We start from the raw sequence: 21,494 nt of genomic DNA on the forward strand, positions 1-21,494 counted from the left end.
TTAGTATGCGAAATACATCCCTAAAATTGAATAGATATTCCTAGTCATTCCTTTGTAAACATGTATGGCAATTCTACTTTTAAAAGCATGTGCGGTACGTATATCTTTTTTTCTAAGCGTGTTCACTATAGAATTGTTTGCCGTATGAGAAGAAAGTTTGGGGATGAGTACAATTCGTGATTGGTGTGGTCTTCTTTGCCTTGTTTTGGTGGCAAACGAGTAGAATTATTGCAAGGGTTGAATCTTCTAACTTTGGGGTTCTTCCTTGAAATTCAGGGGTAGACGTCCCAGAATATACAGATGATTAGCCCAAGAACGACTTGCTTCTGAGTAAATGTATCTGACCAATTTGCATGCACTCAAAGAGCCTTCCTTATTCAATTGGTTGCCCAAGAAGAACGTGCCTATTTACGAGTTAGTTGAACAACTTGAAGAGACCGAGTTGGATGCTCCAACATAGGCAAATTAATTTCTTTAGTTTCTATTTTCTTATTATTGAATGCCTTTTTTTTTTTTTTTTCTTTTCAGGCTTTGAAGGAAGACAACATATTTGTGGTGGCATCCAAAAGATCAACAATAGATAAATGCCGGTTGGCGGTTGGAATTAGATTGTTCGTTTCTGCTGCTCATTCAGAATCTGATCTGCGGAAGGCATCTGCATCATTGAAAAGAGTTGCGGCATTGGTGTTGAGGAGTTAAACTGAGTGGTGCATGTCAAATCTGTGTGAACTTGCTCGACCTTTGTAGGCTTGTTTAGATGGCCTCCATTTGTTAGACGATTTTGATAATTTATGTCGTGATCCTTGTTTGATTATTTTAGAATTGCAGTTTTTGCTCTGTAACTCCATTGAGTACGGTTGATACAAACTTGGAAGTGTCATGCTTGGGTTTAGAATTGGGATATTGATTGTTCATTGGACTGTAACAAATGTAGAGATTATTATTGAATTCTTCCGGATCTCCTATACTTGTAATTGCCCCCCCTAATGAAGACGAGGAAAAGATGATTACTTGCAATGCCTTTGCTGTGGATGCATTCTGAAAAACTGCATTCCTTGTGGACTCAACTCCGAGTTCTAAGTGCCACTTTGATTGGGCTATGTTGAATTACTTCAAATAAAATTTAGAAAGTACTTCTAAGCTTGTTTGCACTTTCATTGGATTGCCAATTATTACTTATATATTTATGTAAGTTCAACGTACAAAAGCAATCTACCTGTCCGAGTAGATGGTCGAGCAGTTTAAAAATAAATATTGGGCAGGTAAGTTTCATGTGAGTTCTCACGATGTGTTATTGAAGATTTTGAGATTTCAATCCCTCCTGAAACCAAAGGTTGTATGTGAATCTATGTAACTTTGACATACAATCAGTACAGAATATTTTGGTGCCTCAGTTTGTTATTTCTTTATTTTCTGTTTGATCTTTCTCTCTGAGTTTCTAAAATTCAAAGGAGTTACCAATTGCTTTTGAAACTATCATAATTGACCCTACAAATTTCTTTTTTCCCTGATGGGTATCTGGAACTGTTTGAGCAATGAAGTTCGATTCCTGAGTTTAATTAATTGCCTTTAAAGAAAGTGTAGATAGGAAACAAAAACAAAATGGAGTTTGTCATAAGACTTGATTGAACTAATGTGGGGTTTTAGTTAGTTGCTAGAATAGGTATTTAATATCATTAACCCTTTTAGATGATAATACCTTAACACCTAACAAAACAAAAAAAGATGAAAAGACTGTTTGTTAACGTGTTTTGAAGTTTTTTTTTTTTTTTTCTTTATTTTTTATTATTTGAAAGAGTGTTCTGGTATGATATAAAGATAAAAACAAGTTTTGTGTTTTTAAAGAGTGTTTTCCATTCGAAGGAATGCATCTCCAAGGCAAGGAGTTGATGATCATCTCCTCCCCCTATGGAAAAACATCAATTTTCCCACAAATGCTTCTCAAATCATCTCCCATGGAAGCTTGGAAAAACTTTCAATAAGGCAAGCTCTTACAAGATCCTTCATCTTTGAAGAGTCTGCAGGCTGCAACAATATGGCTCGCCGCGCTATCATTTCCATATTCTTATTCAAACTTTGCTTCACCAAACTCTTCATCATTTTCTTCAATTCTTGAGTTGGATTGAGATCCCGTAGAATTCCCTTTAAATTTGAGATTCTCAAATTCATAAATCTCAGCTGTTCATCTTATCTAAGCGTTTAATATAATAATCGTTTTTCGTCTTCTTGTTTACCCTCTTGGTTTTTTTTTTTTTTTTTTTTAGATTTATGTTTTATTGATCTATTTATAGTGCTAAAAGGAGAAAATTATTTTGTTTGAAGCTGAGTCCTCCATGGCCGTTCATTCTTATTGATTGCCTCCGTCTGTTTCACTTCCTGCTAAGTGATCTGATGTTGTGTTGTAATCCACTAATGGCTTCATTTGTGCAACAAACTACCCCCTTGAAATTTAAAGAAAATAAAAAGAGAAGAGGATTTTTTGCTAATTGTTCTCAAAGTGAAATTACATTTTTGTTTTATATTTTTAAAAGGCAGGCGTAATATATATATATATATATATATATATATAACTCAATTTTTATACAATTCTTGTTTTAACTTGGCTGACGTGGAGTGTTTATAAACCATTGGATTTATTAGATTTTTTAATAAAAATTTATTCAAAGATTTATAAATACTTTACAACAGTCTAATTGTATAAGGGTTGTTGACTTTTGACTAGTCCACAGAGAATGCATAAATCATAACATACATGCACCACTAGTTCTAATCTTCCAAGTGCAACAAATGCATCTAACTTCGATTTTGTTGTACTTTAGTCTTTTACTAATTTCTTTTTTGACATGTCCGCACAAGAGGGGGAAGGAGGGATTCGAACTAGTGACCTCCGCTTCATTAGGCGTGGTTCCAGCCGATTGAACTACTTCTTGAGGACGTCTTTTACTAATTACTCCACTTCTCAACATTGAAAATATATATATAGATTCGTACGTCCAACCTTTCGAACTCTTTTTTGGTACAATGACATCTTTTAGGAGGCCACTCCAACTTATATATTATTATGTTTAAGATATGTCATATGAGTAATCCTAAATTCAATTTTTATTTCATATTTATCCCGATGAGATGATAATTTCAATCAAATCTTAAATAATTTTTAATTAAAAAAAATTCAAGGAATAATTAAAATTGTTACAATATAATTATGAAATAATTATACGATAAAAATATGCGTATAAACTATACAACATTACTCTTAGGATATAGATAAACACATTATTTTAACTTGCTTGAACTGGATTTGTCAATGGGCATTCCACAGTTCAGTGATATCAATTCAGAAGATGATCTAACCCGGAGAAACCACCGGCAATCATCAATACCAGATCAGCAAATAATAATAATTGGGTTTTAAATATTACAATTTTTTTTTGTTTTTGTTTTTGTTTTAATTTGCTATAATCTTGAAACCCTGGGTATCGCTGTGATATCTTTTAGGAACTTCCACAGAGCAGTGAAGATGATCCAATCTGGAGAAACCTCCCGCAACCCATCAATATTTCTTATGAGCAGAATACAAAGATAATGTTCGTATTAAATTCATGTGTATATTGCAAGAAACACAACTCCACAATTGTAGAAGCAATCAAATATATTTTCATTTCCTTTTTTCCCAAAATATGTAGCATCATAGCTTCTTGATATTAAACTGTAACTCCTTCCCCCAAGCCCATCAAAACAAAAGCTCCTTTCAGGCAGGTTGTCAATCTGTTAGTGGTTCAGACCTAAAAAACCTAGTTTTTTTTTTTGGATGAATACCTAAAAACCCTAATTACTGCTGACAATCAACGTATATGTGGTTTGGCAAATGTAGTTAAGCAGAGGTTTGGGCTACATGGGAAGAGCGTGGCTTTATGTCTCTACTCCGCATGTAGGTCAAAAACTGTCCAGGTAGCTCTTCCAAAAGAGCCTGCACCACAGAAATCTGCCCACCTGCACAGACCAAATGAATTTTGTTAGTTTTAAGTACAATGAAGAGGTTCAGGCCAAAAAAGAAGGTACAATGAGAAAAACAAATAAGCAAATCGTTCTCGCCGATTGTTTCAAAAGATAATGCGCACAAACATATGATAAAAGAGAAGAGAGAAGATATGCACCAATATTTGACAAACTCATACCCTGTTTATTATTAGTTATTTATTGGTAGGTAAATAGAACTCAAATATCAAAACGGGATTTTCTTTTGATAATTAATCAAAATATTATTAAAAGTGTTAGGCGCCCCTAGGTCACAAGAAAGTGACAAGAGAAAACACCTAGCTAAGCTAGAAGAAGAAAAACAAAAGCAGCTATTCAAAGATTGAGAGTATTGAAGAAAAAAGACTTGAGTTCTTCCGATGTTCAAATGGGAATGAACCTCATACTCATCTTTCATTCGTTGTTTATGGAGGAAGAGATTCCATTTGCCCTAGGTGTCCAAAAGTTTAAGCAGAAGACGGCTGTGGAGTGTGTTAAGAGAGACAGTTCGACAACCTAGCCAAAGAAAGGAGAAAGAAAGCAGTGGCAACCGCAGTTACATGCAACATCTCTGTTGTCAACATTTTCAAAGTTCAAACCACGCTTCTATCCTTTCTAGTTTCTACACTCAACCAATTAACAATTATCTCACTGGACGAACCTACTGCCCTTATCCATTCTATGTTTTCTTTCATTTATTTAATTTTTATTTTCCTTCTTTTATTAAAAGGTGAGATGGAATGAGAATGAGTTTGGGACAAATCCATGATTTAATTGGATCGAGCTGATCTCAATTTGAATGGCAAGGTCTTCCGTCTGCATGGAGGCATATTCCAGTCTGAACTTGCACTGCCTAGTATCCATCTGGGTTTTTTATAAGAGGCAGAAACAGTCCTCTATATGAGTTATAACACATGGTAAACTTATTTTGACCTGCTATAAGAATGAGATGGAATGAGAATGAGTTTGGGCCAAATCCATGATTTAATTGGATCGAGCTGATCTCAATTTGAATGGCAAGGTCTTCCGTCTGCATGGAGGCATATTCCATTCTGAACTTGCACTGCCTAGTATCCATCTGGGTTTTTTATAAGAGGCAGAAACAGTCCTCTATATGAGTTATAACACATGGTAAACTTATTTTGACCTGCTAACTCATCATGCATTTAGAATGCATTACTGACTGGGAGAAACTTGTGAATACACAGTTACAATAAGTGGAAACTTTTAAAGGTAACATGAAAAGATTTGTAGAGACAAACAGATGCCATTATGTACTCACTATGCACTTCTCGCATTGGAACAAACTGTACGATGTCATGCGTAGCAACACGACCTGTAGAGCTCTCTAATCGCTGTCCACTATCTGCATCAAGGACCTGTCAAAAAAGAAGTAAGAACAAATATTGATTCAAGAGAAATTTCAAAAAGGTGAAATGCCAACATCCCTAGCACAAGAAAGTTGAATAACGTGGATGTAATGCTAACAAAGTATTCAAAGAAATGTAAAGGTTGTTAAATTTATGAAAATGATGGTATACCTCCATTTGTCTAAAATCTGCTCCTCCCACTCCCACTATAAGAATCGACAGTGGAAGATCAGATGCCCTCACCAAAGCATCTTTTGTTTCTTGAAGGTCTGTAAGGACTCCATCCTTGAAAAGGTGACAGTTATTTAGTTACGAAATAACAAATTGATGGAAAGAGATATCAAATAAAGTCAATATTATCTTTACCGTAATAATGAGCAAGACAAAATACTTGTTGCTGGTGTATGAGAGGGACTCGCTGGTAATTTGCGCAGCTGTATTAATCACTTGTCCAAATAAAGTGGGCCCTGCCAGAGCAACATTATGTAGAGCACTTGAATAAGCAGCCATGATGCCTTCAACTCCTTCGACCTATTAAAAAATGAAAGTAGCTGACTGTTACGACTAGAGTATGAAAATGCAGTGTTTAGTCTTCGAACAAGTTACACTAATAGGTTGTTAAAAACTTACAATGCATGATACGTATCTTATGATGTTTCTCAGTTTCTTATCATTTTCTATACCATATCTACTAGTTGTATCACATAGGTAAGTGTAATGTAGGATACAACATGTCAATCATACGATTTATGAGATGTGATAATGTCACAAAGTGTGTAGGGAGATCACTCAATCCATTTGATTCACATGAGTCTCATTGGATTTTTTACCTTTTTTTTATTTTTTTATTTTTTATAAAGATCCCCCTAAAACTTTTTAAAACCTTTTTGACGGCAAAACTAATGCATTTGATTTTGGGGTATTTGAATGTATTATTGCTAGTTGTATATGTGGTTTTTAAACTCTTGTTTTTTTTTTTTTTAATGTTTTATTTGGTTGAAAACGACTAACAGAAAAAATTATATGCAAGACCATCATAATTAAAAGTAGCGGAGGAGGATAAACGTTAAAAAAATAATAACAATAAGAAGAAGAAAATCAAGAAAGATCGAATTTAGGACAAACAAGGTGACATAGCCAGGTTTTGCATATTGTTAAGAGTGAATTATGAGTAAAAGAAATTATGCTACAAAAACACAATGCAATATACGAGATAATAATAAGAAGAAGACTGAGTAGCACTAGATTACATTTAAAAAAAAAAAAAAATCAGCAAAGGGGTTACCATAAAAACATAAAAATAAGTGATCTATGTGTGAAACAACTAGTATATGCTAACCCGGGGCTGGCTCAACGGGTAAACAATTGAGATGCTTGCTTAAGATCCTTAAGAAAATAGAATTTTTAACTTAGAGTATATTGAAAAGTGGCTAAAGAGTTGATCATTTTACAAACATAGTGTAGTTTCAAATGTTGATGGTTTATATTTATTCAGAAATACAAATCTTAAAAGAAATTACGCAAACATAAATTAATACTCCGATTAAAACACTAGATTCTTTCTCAATAAATGAACTGCTTATAAAATATTGCTAATATATAATAGCACCCGTTACAATTACTTGTGTGAAAGAAGCATTTTAAAACCAAAATTGATAAAACAAATTTATGATCAATTATGTCACAAGAAAAATTAAATGAACTAACCATACTATTCGTTGATACAAAGACAAAATTGGTTTGTAAACCTAGAGCAAATGCACAAAGAACCAAGAAGTTTCTAATAGGGCCTAGAGACACCTTGGTTCTTCGTGCTATATATTGCTCTAGGCCCCATTGTTAAGATAGTGAAGTACTATTCTTATTAATATCATTTTTTTTTATAAGTAATCAAGATATCATTGCAAGCGTAATGCGTTCCCAAATACATAGGAAGTATATACAAGAAAACACCTAGTTAGAATGAGCAAAAATAGAAAAAAAAAATCATGACAACTAATCGTAAAAGGAGAAACAAAAGCAGTTATCTAAAGATAGCGAGTTTTGAGGAAGACTCAATATCCTCAAATGTCCACTTATGGTCCTTAAAACTTCTATCATTTATTTTCCCTCTATAGACACTATAAAAGGCACGAAGGCACTATCTTCCCCATAGCAGCACTCTAAGTGCTGCCAACAGTCCACCAACAAGCATACAAGTCGATTACTTGTCTAAGCATAACCCAAGACAGCTCAAATCGACTGAAGAAAACATTCTATATTGCATAAGCAACGTCACATTAATAGCATTTAAAAACATTCCATAAATTTTATATTTTACATAAAATTTATAATAATATATCAAGCCACCCTTGTGCTAGGCAAAATGCTGCTTCAAAGATGAACAAGCAAAGCAAAGAAATATGAAATCATCCATTCTCACCTCATAGCTGCTTGCACTTCCATTCAAGTTAAAACAATGTGAGATGGTACCATCAAAAGTTCTTCCTCCAAAGCCCCACGCGGGAAAACGTTTATCAGAATCATAAAACTGAATGACCTCCCCAACCTCCATTATAGCCTGCAAATGATTTAGTTAATCAAGCAGACGAGGACTTAAGAAATCAATGACGATTTCTTTTAATATATGCTAGCACAAGTCTAACATAAGTTTCAAAACATGTAACTTATTTATGTTCAAAATTACATATGTTTTGCGAGCGGTGAAAAAGCTGCTTGATCATATCAAGTTATGACATGCATTGTTAAAATAATGACTAAATCATTAAATTCACTATTTTTAATTAGTTCAAGTTTTGAGACAAGTGATAATTTATCATGGTAACATAATAGGTCTTTGATTCAAATCTTGACTCCACTCTACCTTGTAATTAAATTTAAAAAAGTTTAATGTGTTAGGCCACATTTATTGAGAGAAAACATTTGACCCATACATTAGGGGAATATTAAAATACTAGTTGAGTGAATTAAATTTATAATTTTTTATTAGCTTAAACTTTTGGGATAGTAGTCATTTAACAATCATAAAAAATGACAGTATAAAACACATCTCTACAAACCAAATCAATGGAAAAGCTAAATTCATGTGTTATCTTTTATTTTTGTTGAGTGTTAGAGTGAACTGTGGATCAAGTTTGTCAAATTTGGGCCCAAGGTTGTGAGTATAACAATACAACATAAAACCCTAGGAGGAAGGGAAAACGGTGGTGAGTTGGGAAATAAAATTGAATGAAGAGATATCTTGAGAACATGAGAAGATGCAGCCTTACCCGCTGATAAGAATTCAACCGGCCAGAAGGATCAATATAGTGTAAAGATTCTGGATTCCGAGGATTTCCATTTGAGCCTGGAGAAATGAAATAAAATATTCAAAGACAAGACATTAATAACTAGAAAAAATATATTAAAAAAAAAAAATTCAATTAGTACCCAAATAAAATAAAATTAAATAACTCCTCTAGAATGTAAATTATTTACTTGTAAAGTCAACAGCAACCATAAAGTTAAGCTCAAATCCACTAGAAATGTAATCAAGAAAACTGTACTGTTCCTTCTGACAAAATTGATCCACAAACAGCTGTCCCTTCAACACCTATATTGATAACTTGTTAAGCAACTGCAACTACAAAATAAAAAGTGTAACAATAAATTTTTAAAAACATTCTATTGCAAGTATGAATCAGTACCTTCTCGTGACCATCATGAGAAGATGCTATGGTAAGATTTGCACCACTTCTTTCTTTGTGAAGTTTTTCTAGGTCTGCCACTGACTTCTGGATCTTACTGATGAGGTAAAATTTTAACATTGATAACTTGCCGGAGATTAAACCATGATAACAAGAAAATTTTTAAAACAAACTAGAATGAATCTAGACATCGACTTACCCAATAAGCACATGATTGCCACTGCTGTTGAAATCAAAGCACTCGATAATTAATGGGTTATCCTGTGGCAAGTTAAAGTGCACATCCCACATGAATCTTTGTTAGATATCAAATAACAAAACTTCTTATAAACTATAATCTAACTTGAGCAAGAACCATAAAGCAACAAGCTTACCTTACTTCCAAACTGATGCAAACTCATGCATAGGGGTTTCCAAGTTGGATTTAAGTTGTTGTTCACCACTTCAGTCTTGCATATTGGAACATAATCTCCGCTCTCAACAATTCTATATACTTTTAAAAAAGGATCCTAGAAGAAAATGAACAAATTTAAGAATCAGAAACACTCAGGAGTATGTATAAGTAATATAAAACCTCAATATGTAGCTGCTTTGCTATTACATACACTTTTAGAAAATACGTCCTTGTTATCCAAGTGAGAACAACGGAATGTCATCTCAACAGCACTCCTCGAAGCAACTGTTTCCTCTGCATGGATAGTGAGTGCCCCAAAGTTCATCAAACCCGTTTTCCCATTTTTGTTATGAAGATTTAGGGTTAAACTCCGACTTTGTTTGGTCACTATCTGTGATGAAAAGAGAAGAGAAAGAGAAAAATGGTGCGGGTGAGAAATAGTAGTGTTTAGCACATGATGACCAAATCATTCTAAAAGAATTTAAGCTACTAATTTGAAAAAGTTAGCATTGGAACATCCTTTTTTTTTTTTTTTTTTTAAGTGTATCAATGGTAATAAAATCTTTAAATATCATTATGGTGAAGCAGCTCTCATACTGGTCTTTCTGCTGTTAAACTTTTTAAGGAAATACTAAAAATTTAAGTAACTTTATACTCAAATTTCACTGGCTAAATGAAAATGCGTCAAGTACTCTCAATAATCCCAACTGATACCTCTGATAGAACACAAGTTGCCTCTCCAAGAAAGTCTTGATCCTTCAATTTCAGTGTCTACAACAAAACAAAATAATTTTTTATTTTTTCAGACAAGTACAACGGAATAAAATTTTTAAACTAACTTCACCATCAACAAATTTTGTTAAATTATTCAGGACGAAATGGTAACAATTTAAAAATTGTATAATCTCCCCTATGTTTCCTGGTTATAATTCAACATTTTTATCTGCAGTTCTGTCATAAGTTGCTTTCTTTCGTGACATCTGAATATGATTAAAAAATGAAAAAATCTTCTGAAAGTAGTCATTCACTAATCTCAATAATCGATATGGTTAACCAATCAAATTTGTTTATTTGTCAATAAAAGATGCATTACACACTTGGGACGAATTACCATAAGTCAGAACTATGGATTAAAATTTCCTTCACTTTCATTTCTCATTCCTTGTGTAACTTATTGCCTGTATCATGGCGAAGTTGACGGCAGCAACTAATACAGCATAATTATTTTGATACAGTAAAATACAACATACAAATAAGATCATTGTTTCCTTATTTTTAGCATGTGCTTTCCCATTAGATCTTACAGGTTATGCAGTAATACCACGTATGACTGCACATAAAGCTACTGCTAAAAATACCACACTTGGCATCAAAATTTATAATAATTGTCAACATATTACTTTCATCCACGTCGATGTTTTTGGCCACATCTCAACAAAATTAGCACTTAGTAGACATGCAAAAATACAGTGTCATCTGGTCAACACACATTTCATACTACACAAAAGAATTTTGTTGCAGTATTCAGCACTTAAAGGTTGGCAGAGACGCCTCAGTAACACAGCATGTACACTTTTTTGTAAAATTTATTATCAGTACAAAATCATAATTTTTTTTATTTTATTTTTTGTTTTTAGTACAAAATCATAATTGAACAAACATAACCTACAAAATATGAATCAAAATGACAGATACTTAAAAGCAGAAGCCATGATATACCTTCACAGGGATATTATGGTATTTTGTATCAACATCATACACATGAAATCTGGAACCAAAAGAAAGAAGGCAAACATGAGTCAAGCAGTCAAATTAAACCATGACTTACAGTATCTCCGCAAAGCTAAGCACTTAAAGGAATTTGTAAAGCTTACACCAATGGCTGTACAATCTCGAATTGGAATGCAATTGTAACTTTTTCTATCCATGCAGGATGCAAACTATTCAATATAACTTCAGTGCGACCTAACTCCTCCAGTTTTCCGTCTATTTTCTTTGCATACACCACAGCCATGGGATCACTCTGAATTATTAAAAAAAAAAAAAAAAAAATTATGTTTTAGCTTAAACCAGAGTATGAGAAGCCTCGCCACATGAATGCATGTCATACAAGCACAGAAACAAACTATCGCGGATTGACGAACTTAGACCTTCAGACAGGCAAGCACCTTTATCAGAACTGACAAAATGGTGTAATACTTTAGCTTGCTACATGAGAGGGAAGTTCTAAAAGTTACAGAATAACTTCTAGGTTAATGTGAAGAGAGAAAATCTTCAAATTTAAAGTTCATTCATTGCTTGAAAAAGTCCCCCCGATACAATGCAAGACATATGACCTCCTAATCATTAGACATTAAAGCTACCAGGGCTCTAGGCTTTCATCATCCTAAAGTAATTAGCCTAACTTACTAGGACAGTTATTACTCCATATATAAAATAGTCCAACCCATAACAATTATATAAAACAACTACATCGAAACCCACTTAAAAGCAAGGCTAAATTTCCAGCAAATTCCTCAAATACCCCTTAGATACTAACAAACTATATAAACAAAAGTAGACTTTGTCATCAGCTAAATTATAAAGTGATTACTAGCTGGCATGCTCATTTAACCCCTGATAATCCACCTTTCGCACGTAATTTCCCCTCGATTTTGGTTGTATCTAAAAGGGAACTCACACATGGCATATATTTAATTAAAAAGTACAAAATCTTGAATATCATGAAAGCCATAAAATCTGATCATTGACTACAAAATACATCAACTGAGAATTGTGTTCAGACATATGCTAACAATCCAGATATATTCTACTACAGTTCTTAAATTAAAAAAATTGTAAGTGTGATTTGGATCATAAATTCCAAGACCTTGCTAAGCATAGAGATTATCAAGGTGGATCAAAGCCAACAAACTCACATTTCAAAGTAAAGAAAGATGAAAATGGACCATAGCACACTAACAAAAGCTTTATCCCAATTTTTGAAATTAACTGTAGAGAAGCTTCGGCAAAGCAAAACATTTGAAGAATATCCAGGGTAGCTTTAGCTCGGCCCTTTTGGATTCATATCTAAACCTAGCAAAGGTTAATGCTGTTAAGGGGTATGGGTATCTTAGCAGGGCTTTTTTTGAGCAAAATTCTTGGGTCCAGTGGTTTAATTTAGGCAACCACGACACCAAATTTTTTCAGAGCTATTAAGAGTTTACATGGCAAAAGAAAAATTGTTTATGTTTCCAAGGAAGATGGTCCTAAGATTAATACCTCATTGTCATAGGGTTGGGCAGATTAACCGTTTATCGCCTACTGACAGCCACCGAACCATCACCGACTGACAACCGACTTCTGGCAGTCGGTAGGCGGAATAAAAATACTGCTTCAACATCGGTTCAGTTCGGTAGACGGTAGAATTTTTTTTTTGTCGGTTGACCGACAATTAACCGACCTAACCAATTTTTCGAGTGAATTTTATCTGGTAGGTTTTCTTCGTGTCTTTGTCCAGCTGATTTGTGGTTGTCTTTTTCGTCCATGTTCCATGAATTTACTTTTTCTTTTCATTTCTAAAGCATATGCTTTATTAATTATGTAGTTATAAAGAAGTTATAAATCTTAACATAAAAATTTTAATCGACAATTCATCGACTTAACCGACCACCTATTAACAGATTGGCCGAAAAAGTCGAAACGATTCCTTGTCAACATGAAGTCGGTAGGCCAAAACCTAACCGATTTTTAGGACGGATAGAATCCATGTGGTTATGGTTGGATTGAGGAATGTATCACTACATTTAAGTTCTCTATTTGTATTAATGGAAAGCTTAAGAGTTTTTTCCCTGGGAGTAAAGGCCTTAGGCAAGGTGACCCTATGTCGGCTTATCTATTTGTTATGGTGATGATGGCCTTCTCAAGGCTCATGGATAGAATGACTAAGACGGCCTAGTTTAGATTCCCTTGGAGGTGCCATAGGAGAAAATATTTCATCTATGTTTCGCTGATGACTTACTAATATTATGTAGGGTAAGATAAACTCAGTTGTCATGGTCAAGGAGTGCTTGAATCGTTTTAGGGATATCAAGGTTGGCTACTAACTTTGATAAGAGCTGTTTGTTTACTTGCGGAGTTGCAGTGTCTATCAAAAATAAGATGTTGGGTATTCTTGGGTACCAAGAAGGTAAACTCCTAGTGAGGTATTTCAAGATTTCTCTAACTTTTTCCAGATTGAAGAAGGATAATTATGCAGTGTCGGTTGAGAAGATTGCAACCAAGGCTAAGAGCTGGGCATACAAAGCCCTCTCTTATGTAGGAATGATTCAGTTGATTAATTCCATTCTTTTTGCATGCAAGTGTTCTGGTCCCCCCTTTTTATTCTTCTCAAAGGACTTATTGGACAAGTGAAGTATATCCCCATGTCTTTCTTACGGAAAAGAGGTGAGCTTAATAATTTATGGGCTAAAGTGGCTAGGAACTCTATTTTCCTTCCGAAGAAAGAGTGTTCTTGGAGTTAAAAACTTGTAGTAGTGGAATAAGGCGACAATGTTGAAACGTGTGTGCCTTTGCTCCAATAGTGGTATCTCTACTTGGTTGGTTAGGTTAATTCAAATGTTCTAAAAAATAGGAGTTTCTAGGATGTCGGGTTCTAAGAGATTGCTCTTAGTCTTTGAGGAAAATTTTGGAGCTAAGAGGGCATTGTTCGGGATAAGGTGTCTTGGTTGACAATCCCTAGTTGCGTTTTCTCAATTAAGCGGGCTTAAGAGAGCTTGGGGATTACGGTCCTGAGGTGTTCTGGAACAATCTTGTGTGTCCTGGTAAAATCATTGCTCGCCACTTTTTTATTATATGGCTTGCAATTAGAAGAAGGTTATATACCCAAGATAAAATTGTTGCTATTGGCTTTCTCAAGGAGACGAAATGTGTTTTATGTGGGTTGGGTGAAGAGAATGTTAACCATCTTTTTGTTTGTTGCTCATTCTCAAAAAGTATTTGGTACAATCTTTGGAATAAATGTAATAGTCCTTGGCTTGTAGGAACTAGGAGGGGTTTATTCGGTGGATGGCCACTTACTTTAAAGGCAAATATTTTCTCTCCATCATGGTCAAAATTATGATGGCTACCACAATGTACACTTTATGGTGCAAGAAAAAGGCTAGATTGTTTCAAAGTCAACTCCTTCAAGGGTGTCTGTAATTCTCTCGCTAATTGTTCTCTAGCGTTCTTGGGGGTTTTCTAATGTAACCATTTAGTTTTGCTTGCCCATGTTGCCTCCTTGTACTTGCTTGTATAAGGGCTTGTAGGACATCTTGTTTATTGTGGATTTTTTTGTCCTTGTTGAGTTTCTTCTATAAATTCTTACTTATCCAAAAAAAACAATACTTTACTAACATGAATATCGACAGAGAGGAATACCTTTGAAGTGAAGTCACGATCAACCAAGTTAGATGCTGATAGAGACAACTGCAGTAGAGATTTAAATTACATGAATACGCTATGATAAACCAAAATAAATGATCCAACCATACAAAACAATATAAAAGACAACAAAAAACAAAAGAACACTCCAGTCAGATAAAATAACAGAATCCAAGTCAAAATCTAATGATCCCATCCCGAGTCAAATTGTTGTTGGGCAATATACTGCTTTCCAGCTTGCTACAATGTCACCCATGTATAGAGCAGGGGTGGACCGACATACTGCACAATTTCCATCTGTTGGAGATGAAAGAAAGTCAGGACCACCTGTTCTTTCGAGAATAGAAGCACTACAATCACTAAGACCTAAAATGATAAATATTTCAGATGCAACATGTTGCTTCATACAGCTTCTCCAGTGGCAAGTTCTATAGTACTGTACTAACATATTTATTAGAATTTTATGTAGTTGGTTACTGTTTGCAGTATGCATTTAAAGGATAGCCAATAAACACTTTTGGCCTGTTTGATGCTTGGTTTGAAGTGTCAAACGTGAATATGAGTTTGGAAACATCAAATTTTTATGACTTGGCCGTTATTTCTGATAAAAAAAAAAAAAAAAATCCAACCGCCAATTCTACATCAGCAAGAAAAGTCAAAAACAAGCATCTAGTTTTCTTGTATAAAGATATACATCTCGACAACCAATGGATTCCCATGTACCATGTTAGCATATATATAAAGACAACATATAGAATTTTGGATTCAATTGTTTTGTCCGGTACTCCAAAGTTGAATTGACAATTACAAAATCGAATCTTGCTTTTGTGTCTTTGATAAAACTTGTAAAACATTGTAGTGCGGCTTTTAGAAGTGAGGTGGGGTCATATATATATATATATATATATATATATATATATATAATGAAGATCCATGGTGGCAAAAGAACAACTCAGCCATACAGAGTACATGCAAAAAGCCTATATGCCGAATGAATTAATATGAATTGGAAGAGACCCGTTGCTGTGACGCTATAAGTGAAGCACCATCTTTTTGTCTAATCACTGAAACACACAGCTTGGGAAGCACTAAGGGTCACACAGCTTGGGGTGCTTATTTGAAAAAACACGAATTTAAACAAAAATTACGATTTCGCATAACAAATATTTGATAAAAAAGTATTTTTCAACATGTTTTATCAAACGCTTTTGTTATTTTAAAAACGCAATTTTTAAAATCGCACTTATTAAAATCACAATCCCAAACAAACCCTAAAGAGGTAAAATTTTAGCACCATTGAAATAAAAACAAACCAATCTTCCACTGCACAATGAAAATAAATTTTTATGATAAGTAATAACTTTTATCTGTATATAAAACAAAATGCTAAAAATGAATACAAAATCAGTATCATTTTTCTTTCTATTTTTTTGGATGAAAAATGAGTATTATTATTTACTTCTGGCCAAAGTGATTCCCAGAATGCATTTTCCACGGCCAAACAAGTGGGCAACTGTGCCAAAACAGTGTCACAGTACCAAATTCACCGTTAAAATCGAACAATTTTATTACTAAAAAAATTCAAATCAGAAGTATCAATAACAACAACAATAAATTAGCCTCTCGTCTCAATCTTTTCCACAGCAACCAAACAGATCTTTATGTTTACACATGCACATACAGTCCATATTTTTACACACACACCAACATATGTAGCACACTAAGAGTATATGTTCAATAAAAAAACAGAACAAAAAGGAGACAAAGATAATGACCCAAAAGAAATCCAACAACTTCCAGCCCCGTCCTCTAACAAATAAACAAATCACTAGGGTTCATAAAAGCAGTAGCACCAGCGAAGTAGAAAAAATTAAAAACTGACGGGCAAAGCTAATTGCACTAATCAATCGAAAAACATAAATAAAAAAGAAACAGAAAAAGATAAAGATGGAAGGACTAAAGTGTGTTTTGCGTTGGGATTTCGTAAACAAGGTGCAGTTTTCAACCAAATTGAACCATACAGGAGTGTTGAAAATATAAAATATTTGCGATTTCAAACTACTAATACAATGCACAATTTTAATAGTTAAATTATAATTTTAAACGTCAGTTTAAGGGGTTGAAAGTTAAAAATTAAAAAAATAAATAAATAAAATTGTATTTTTAAATTATAAATAAAATACGAAATTAAACTGCAATTATAAATATCAAACTCAAATATTTTGAAATTATTATTTTATTAACCCTTTTTAAAATCACAGACCAAAAGTAAAATTGACTAAACTTTTCTTTTGGCGGAGTGTGGGGTACACGATAAAGAACAAATTTACCTCTATTTGAGTGAAAAGAGGATGCAGTCCCCGAGACCTGTAGAAGAAGTCGACGGCGTCGTTGTGGCCGCCCTTGTTGCTGTTCGAGGTTCCGGACGCTGTGTGCCTCAGCTGGGCCGCACCCACTGCCTGCTTTCCTCCCTCCAAATCCGAGAAGCAATTTCCCATCACTCTCCCCCTCTAAAATATTAACAAAACTCTTTTTCCTCCTCTCTCTCTCTCTCTCTCTCTCACTCTCTCTCCTCTAAAACCCTAAAACAAATTTTCTTTTTTCAGAGCTCTTCAAAACGTGTTTGGGTGTTAACGATTCTGGACAAAACGTGCTATCAGGTATGCGGTTATGTGATCCGCTATATATATATATATAGGTTGCCTTGGGTGGACCCACTAAAAGAGTCCTGCATGGGAAATAACTTGGTTGTTTCTTTTTTTTTTTTTTTTTTTCCTAAGAAATATAGGAAAAGGAAAACTACACAAGCAGATGGAAGAGATAAAACAGGGGAACTACAACAGGGATAATAAATAGTCTTAAAAGTTTTCGTTGATGACAATAAATGGTTTGACGTAGAAATCAAAGAGCATTCGGAGTTTTTCCCAGGTGGCCAAAAATGGAAAGAAGCAAATAACCAGGAACAGGCAAAAAAGAAAACAGAAGATAGAAAAAATAGAGGAATGCTGGAATGGCAATGGAGAAGTTGTCCGGAAGGAACTCATGAGATTTGACCCCAAAAAAAAAAGACTTTTTGACAAATCTTGGATAATAAATGATCAGTAGTTTCTTGCAATTTCCAAGGGGGCTGGTGGAGTGTTCCACGAGATCTGTTATTTTGTATTTTTCTTTTTTTTTTTGTTTTGTTTATGTGGTATTATCAATTTAATCTTAATTAAAAGAATTTAACGATGAATTAACAATACCAGATTACCAGGTAAAAAAAGATAGCAAAAGCATAAGAGAAAACAAACTAGAATTTCTCCAGCTTTGAAACCCCATATATACCGGTTTGTCTGCGTGTTTACGCGTGTTTGTCGATCTGCGTGGTATGCTGACATAGTCCAGCGAGGATTGTGTCAGTAAATCGCAGATCGATGGCTGTGTTTGCTGTAATTAAGTAAGATTTGATTAATGTGTGAAAAAGTAATAATATTTGATATAAAAAAAGTAAAATAAATAAATTGTAGTAATTTTTTTATTTAAATAATAGGAAAATAGGATTAATGTAATATAAAAAATATGAATGTTGAAAAATGAAAACTTGAAATTGAAGAGAATGGAGCGTTTGAGAAGATATCAGTTTTAAGAAAATCAAAAAATATTAATGCCTTATTTCAAGAATGAAACGTTTGAGAAGATATCAGTTTTTAAGAGAATTGATTGATATTAATGACTTTTTAATTATTTGTTTACCGTAATTAGGGGCTCTAATTAAGTTATTAACTATGTTATTTCTTATTGACCTAGCTAAAGTAGTTTTTTAATCAAATTTTAGCCGGTAACCTTTAAGTATCTCTTGCATTTATTTTGCAATGCAAGTATGGGAGTTCACCACAAAACTCATCCTAAATAAAGCAATTACATCAAAGCATGCAAACAAAACTCAACTAAACAATAACAAAATTCTTACCAAGACATTTCATCAAACACTTAGTAGACAAATTTTCAGCACAATTTCTCAACAAAATTTCACAAGTTCTGCCTAACTTTTTACATACCCACCTTTAAAAAACACATACGAGAGAAGATAACAACTTTTTCACATATTTATAACACAAATTCAAACGAAAAAGGATAAAATTTTCAGATCAAAGTTCCATCCATACCCGCACATTCAAAGAAACCAACAACTAAAATTTCAAACCTTTTGCAAATTGATGGATTTAGGTTGCGTAGAATGAATGTTTCTTGTATGTTTGAGGTGTAATTAAAATAATAATAATAATAAAATACTATTTTAATGGAACAATAAGTAATTAAAATAGACTCAAAGGACATGCCTTCAGGTTGAAATTTGTTGTAACTAACTTGGTTAGGTTTGGGTTGGCTTGACTTGGTGACCCCCCTCAGTTAATTCTTTTTTTCTACTTTGGCTCCTCAATGCAACCAATATAGGTTGATTGGTTCTTGATTTCTTTACGTAAACGCCAAGAAAAACATATAAAAGCATTATGATTGAACCCAGCTGAGCCTGTCTAGATTATATATATATATATATATATATATATATATATATAATTGATATTTTAGGGTTTATTTGAATAATTGAACGGAAGCAAAGTAAGACAATGATTAGGAAATCAATTTTTAATATTTTATGGTCTAATTTGTACGTAAATATTACCATATATATATTGCATGCTAGACTTTAAGATGATATATATATCACAAGACATGGGGGAGGAACCACCTTAAGGCTTGCCATAAGGTGATCCCCAAACAAAATTATATATATATATATATATATATATATATATATATATAATAGACCCTTAAAATTAATTTTGGCCCCCCTAAATCTTTTTTCTTTTAAAATGTTGCCCCCTCAAATTAAAAGTTCTAGTTCCATCCTTGCATGTTGAGTTCGAATTGCACCGAATTATGTGTATAAAGTTATATAGATCAATCACAATTCTACTCATTTAATTAAATAGGTAAAACTCTTCAACGTCAACCACTAATTTCGCATTTAGTTCACGTCAAGTTTCAGAGTCGTATCAGAAATTGTGAGCATTAACTCCTTGTATTAATTTACTTTTGTTGAATCTTCCTCTTGACAATGAGTAGGATTTCCTTATAATTATTTATTCTCTTTTCTGATCTATATATAAAAGAGTAGTGATTTTTAGCACACCGGCGTGCTTACTGTTCAAGCACGCCGGTGTGTTAAAAATCACTACTCTATATAAAAACATAAATGAAGAAAAAAGAATACAATAACTATAATCGAGATGATTCATTCTCAATGCCAATGATTGATTTAAAGTGCTACGTACAAATAATTATAAAATAAAAATATAGTATATAATATTATTGAAATATTAAATATCACCTATGCATTGGAATGAGTATGTCTGGTGTAAACATGTTTTTAAAATTGAAGACTAGTCATAGGTTAGCGGATATTGATGTCATTAATAGGTCTTGATTGCTAGATTGTTATGTTTGTATCTTTGACGTCTATAACCTTAACTTCGGCTATGATTTGCTTCAAAGCTTAATGCCTATTTGTAACAGTTCTTGCTCGCGACATTTTCATCAATGAATTAGTATGGAATGTTTTTGTTAAAAAAAAGAAAGAAAAGGGACCCGGCTTGTATGCTGTAGTATTCGGGCAAATCAAATAGAATCAAGCCATGGCACGTAAGCTTTGAGTTATGAAAAATTATCGAATATACTATGACTGAGTCAAGCGGCGATTAATTTATTCTCATTATTTATTAATTAATTTATCAAGGAATAATTAGGTCCTGGGCCATAATAATATTAAAAGCCATCGAATAAGTTATAGAAAAGCAATCGAATTAAACTTCTTGTTTGAAATCGTTAAATCAACGAACAATTCAAACAAACAATTTATAATATATTCAAGAGGTTGTGCAAACAAATGGTTCAACGAACTATTAAAAACATATCAAATCACTCAAATTTCAATATAAGATCCAAACAGTTTACCTTACAATTTTAAAATATATATATATATATAAAAGCAACTTTTTATATATTTTTTTTTTATGAAGGGTATTTTTTGTTATTTGAGAGACACTGAAAATTTTTGATAGTTTAAAATTTAGATAGAACATTGATGCAATCAAGGGAGACATTACGGGTTGAATGCTTATTTGAAAGAGATACGTGTATTTTTCCATTTTTCTATGAACCATTCTATATTAGTTTCTTGTTAAAGAAATGCAAATTACCCTAAATAAATAAAAGACAAAAAGAAATTGAGCTTTAGCCACAGCTCCAGCCTCCAGCAGCTACGAAATATATATATTTCAAAAAAAAATTTAAAAGTATTTTCTTTTTAGGTGAATCTTTCATATTCATTCCTTAAAAAAAATCAACAACCTTAATACATAAAAATCTTACAACTTCAACATTCGTTAACTCATATATGCTTTAGGCAGACTCAATCTAATACATAGGTATATTCTCAACTTTTATTTTCTCGGCTATGTGAGTAAAACCCTCGTACCGAAACTCATATTTCTCAACCCAACGGCCATGATAAAAACCTCAATCCCAAAGATCACTCATGAAAGTAGACTTAAGGAGAAGTCAAATCCTTATTAAAAAACA

At 33.3% G+C, this 21,494-nt stretch overlaps 2 protein-coding genes across 3 annotated transcripts in view; both read right to left on the minus strand.

The window, feature by feature from the left end:
* The window catches only part of LOC132168967 (protein BONZAI 3-like), a 14,165-nt gene extending 12,104 nt beyond the window's left edge, over positions 1 to 2,061 (minus strand). The window contains exon 1 of the mRNA XM_059580063.1: positions 1,996 to 2,061. Coding sequence (XP_059436046.1) covers positions 1,996 to 2,061 — 66 coding nt within the window. The remainder of the gene's footprint in view (positions 1 to 1,995) is intronic.
* A 1,765-nt stretch (positions 2,062 to 3,826) lies between these two features.
* On the minus strand, positions 3,827 to 17,632 carry LOC132171273 (protein BONZAI 3-like). Of its 2 annotated transcripts, none has more exons than XM_059582555.1 (16): positions 17,201 to 17,632; positions 14,868 to 14,915; positions 11,342 to 11,490; positions 11,187 to 11,235; positions 10,182 to 10,238; positions 9,679 to 9,858; positions 9,448 to 9,582; positions 9,273 to 9,334; positions 9,074 to 9,170; positions 8,865 to 8,979; positions 8,657 to 8,733; positions 7,810 to 7,947; positions 5,754 to 5,918; positions 5,559 to 5,672; positions 5,300 to 5,396; positions 3,827 to 3,993 (listed from the first exon to the last, which is right to left on the minus strand). In XM_059582555.1, exons 1-16 carry the CDS (start codon positions 17,366 to 17,368, stop codon positions 3,875 to 3,877), a joined length of 1,770 nt encoding a protein of 589 aa, XP_059438538.1. In that variant the 5' UTR covers positions 17,369 to 17,632; the 3' UTR covers positions 3,827 to 3,874. The 2 variants fall into 2 exon arrangements, with proteins under 2 accessions (XP_059438538.1, XP_059438539.1); XM_059582556.1 differs by having other exon boundaries at positions 14,868 to 15,167; positions 17,201 to 17,287.
* Positions 17,633 to 21,494: the final 3,862 nt, after the last annotated feature.

The sequence above is a fragment of the Corylus avellana genome, chromosome ca2 (assembly GCF_901000735.1).
Source record: "Corylus avellana chromosome ca2, CavTom2PMs-1.0".
In the NCBI taxonomy this organism is placed as follows: Eukaryota; Viridiplantae; Streptophyta; class Magnoliopsida; order Fagales; family Betulaceae; genus Corylus; species Corylus avellana.

Excerpts from the sequence above, each read along its gene's own strand:
- LOC132171273 (XM_059582555.1), bottom strand. The coding sequence starts at position 17,368 with ATGGGAAATTGCTTCTCGGATTTGGAGGGAGGAAAGCAGGCAGTGGGT. Across the intron at positions 8,980-9,073 it reads CTCATGATGGTCACGAGAAG|GTGTTGAAGGGACAGCTGTT; the intron begins GTACTGATTCAT and ends TTATCAATATAG. Across the intron at positions 5,673-5,753 it reads TTGTCTTGCTCATTATTACG|GATGGAGTCCTTACAGACCT; the intron begins GTAAAGATAATA and ends CACCTTTTCAAG.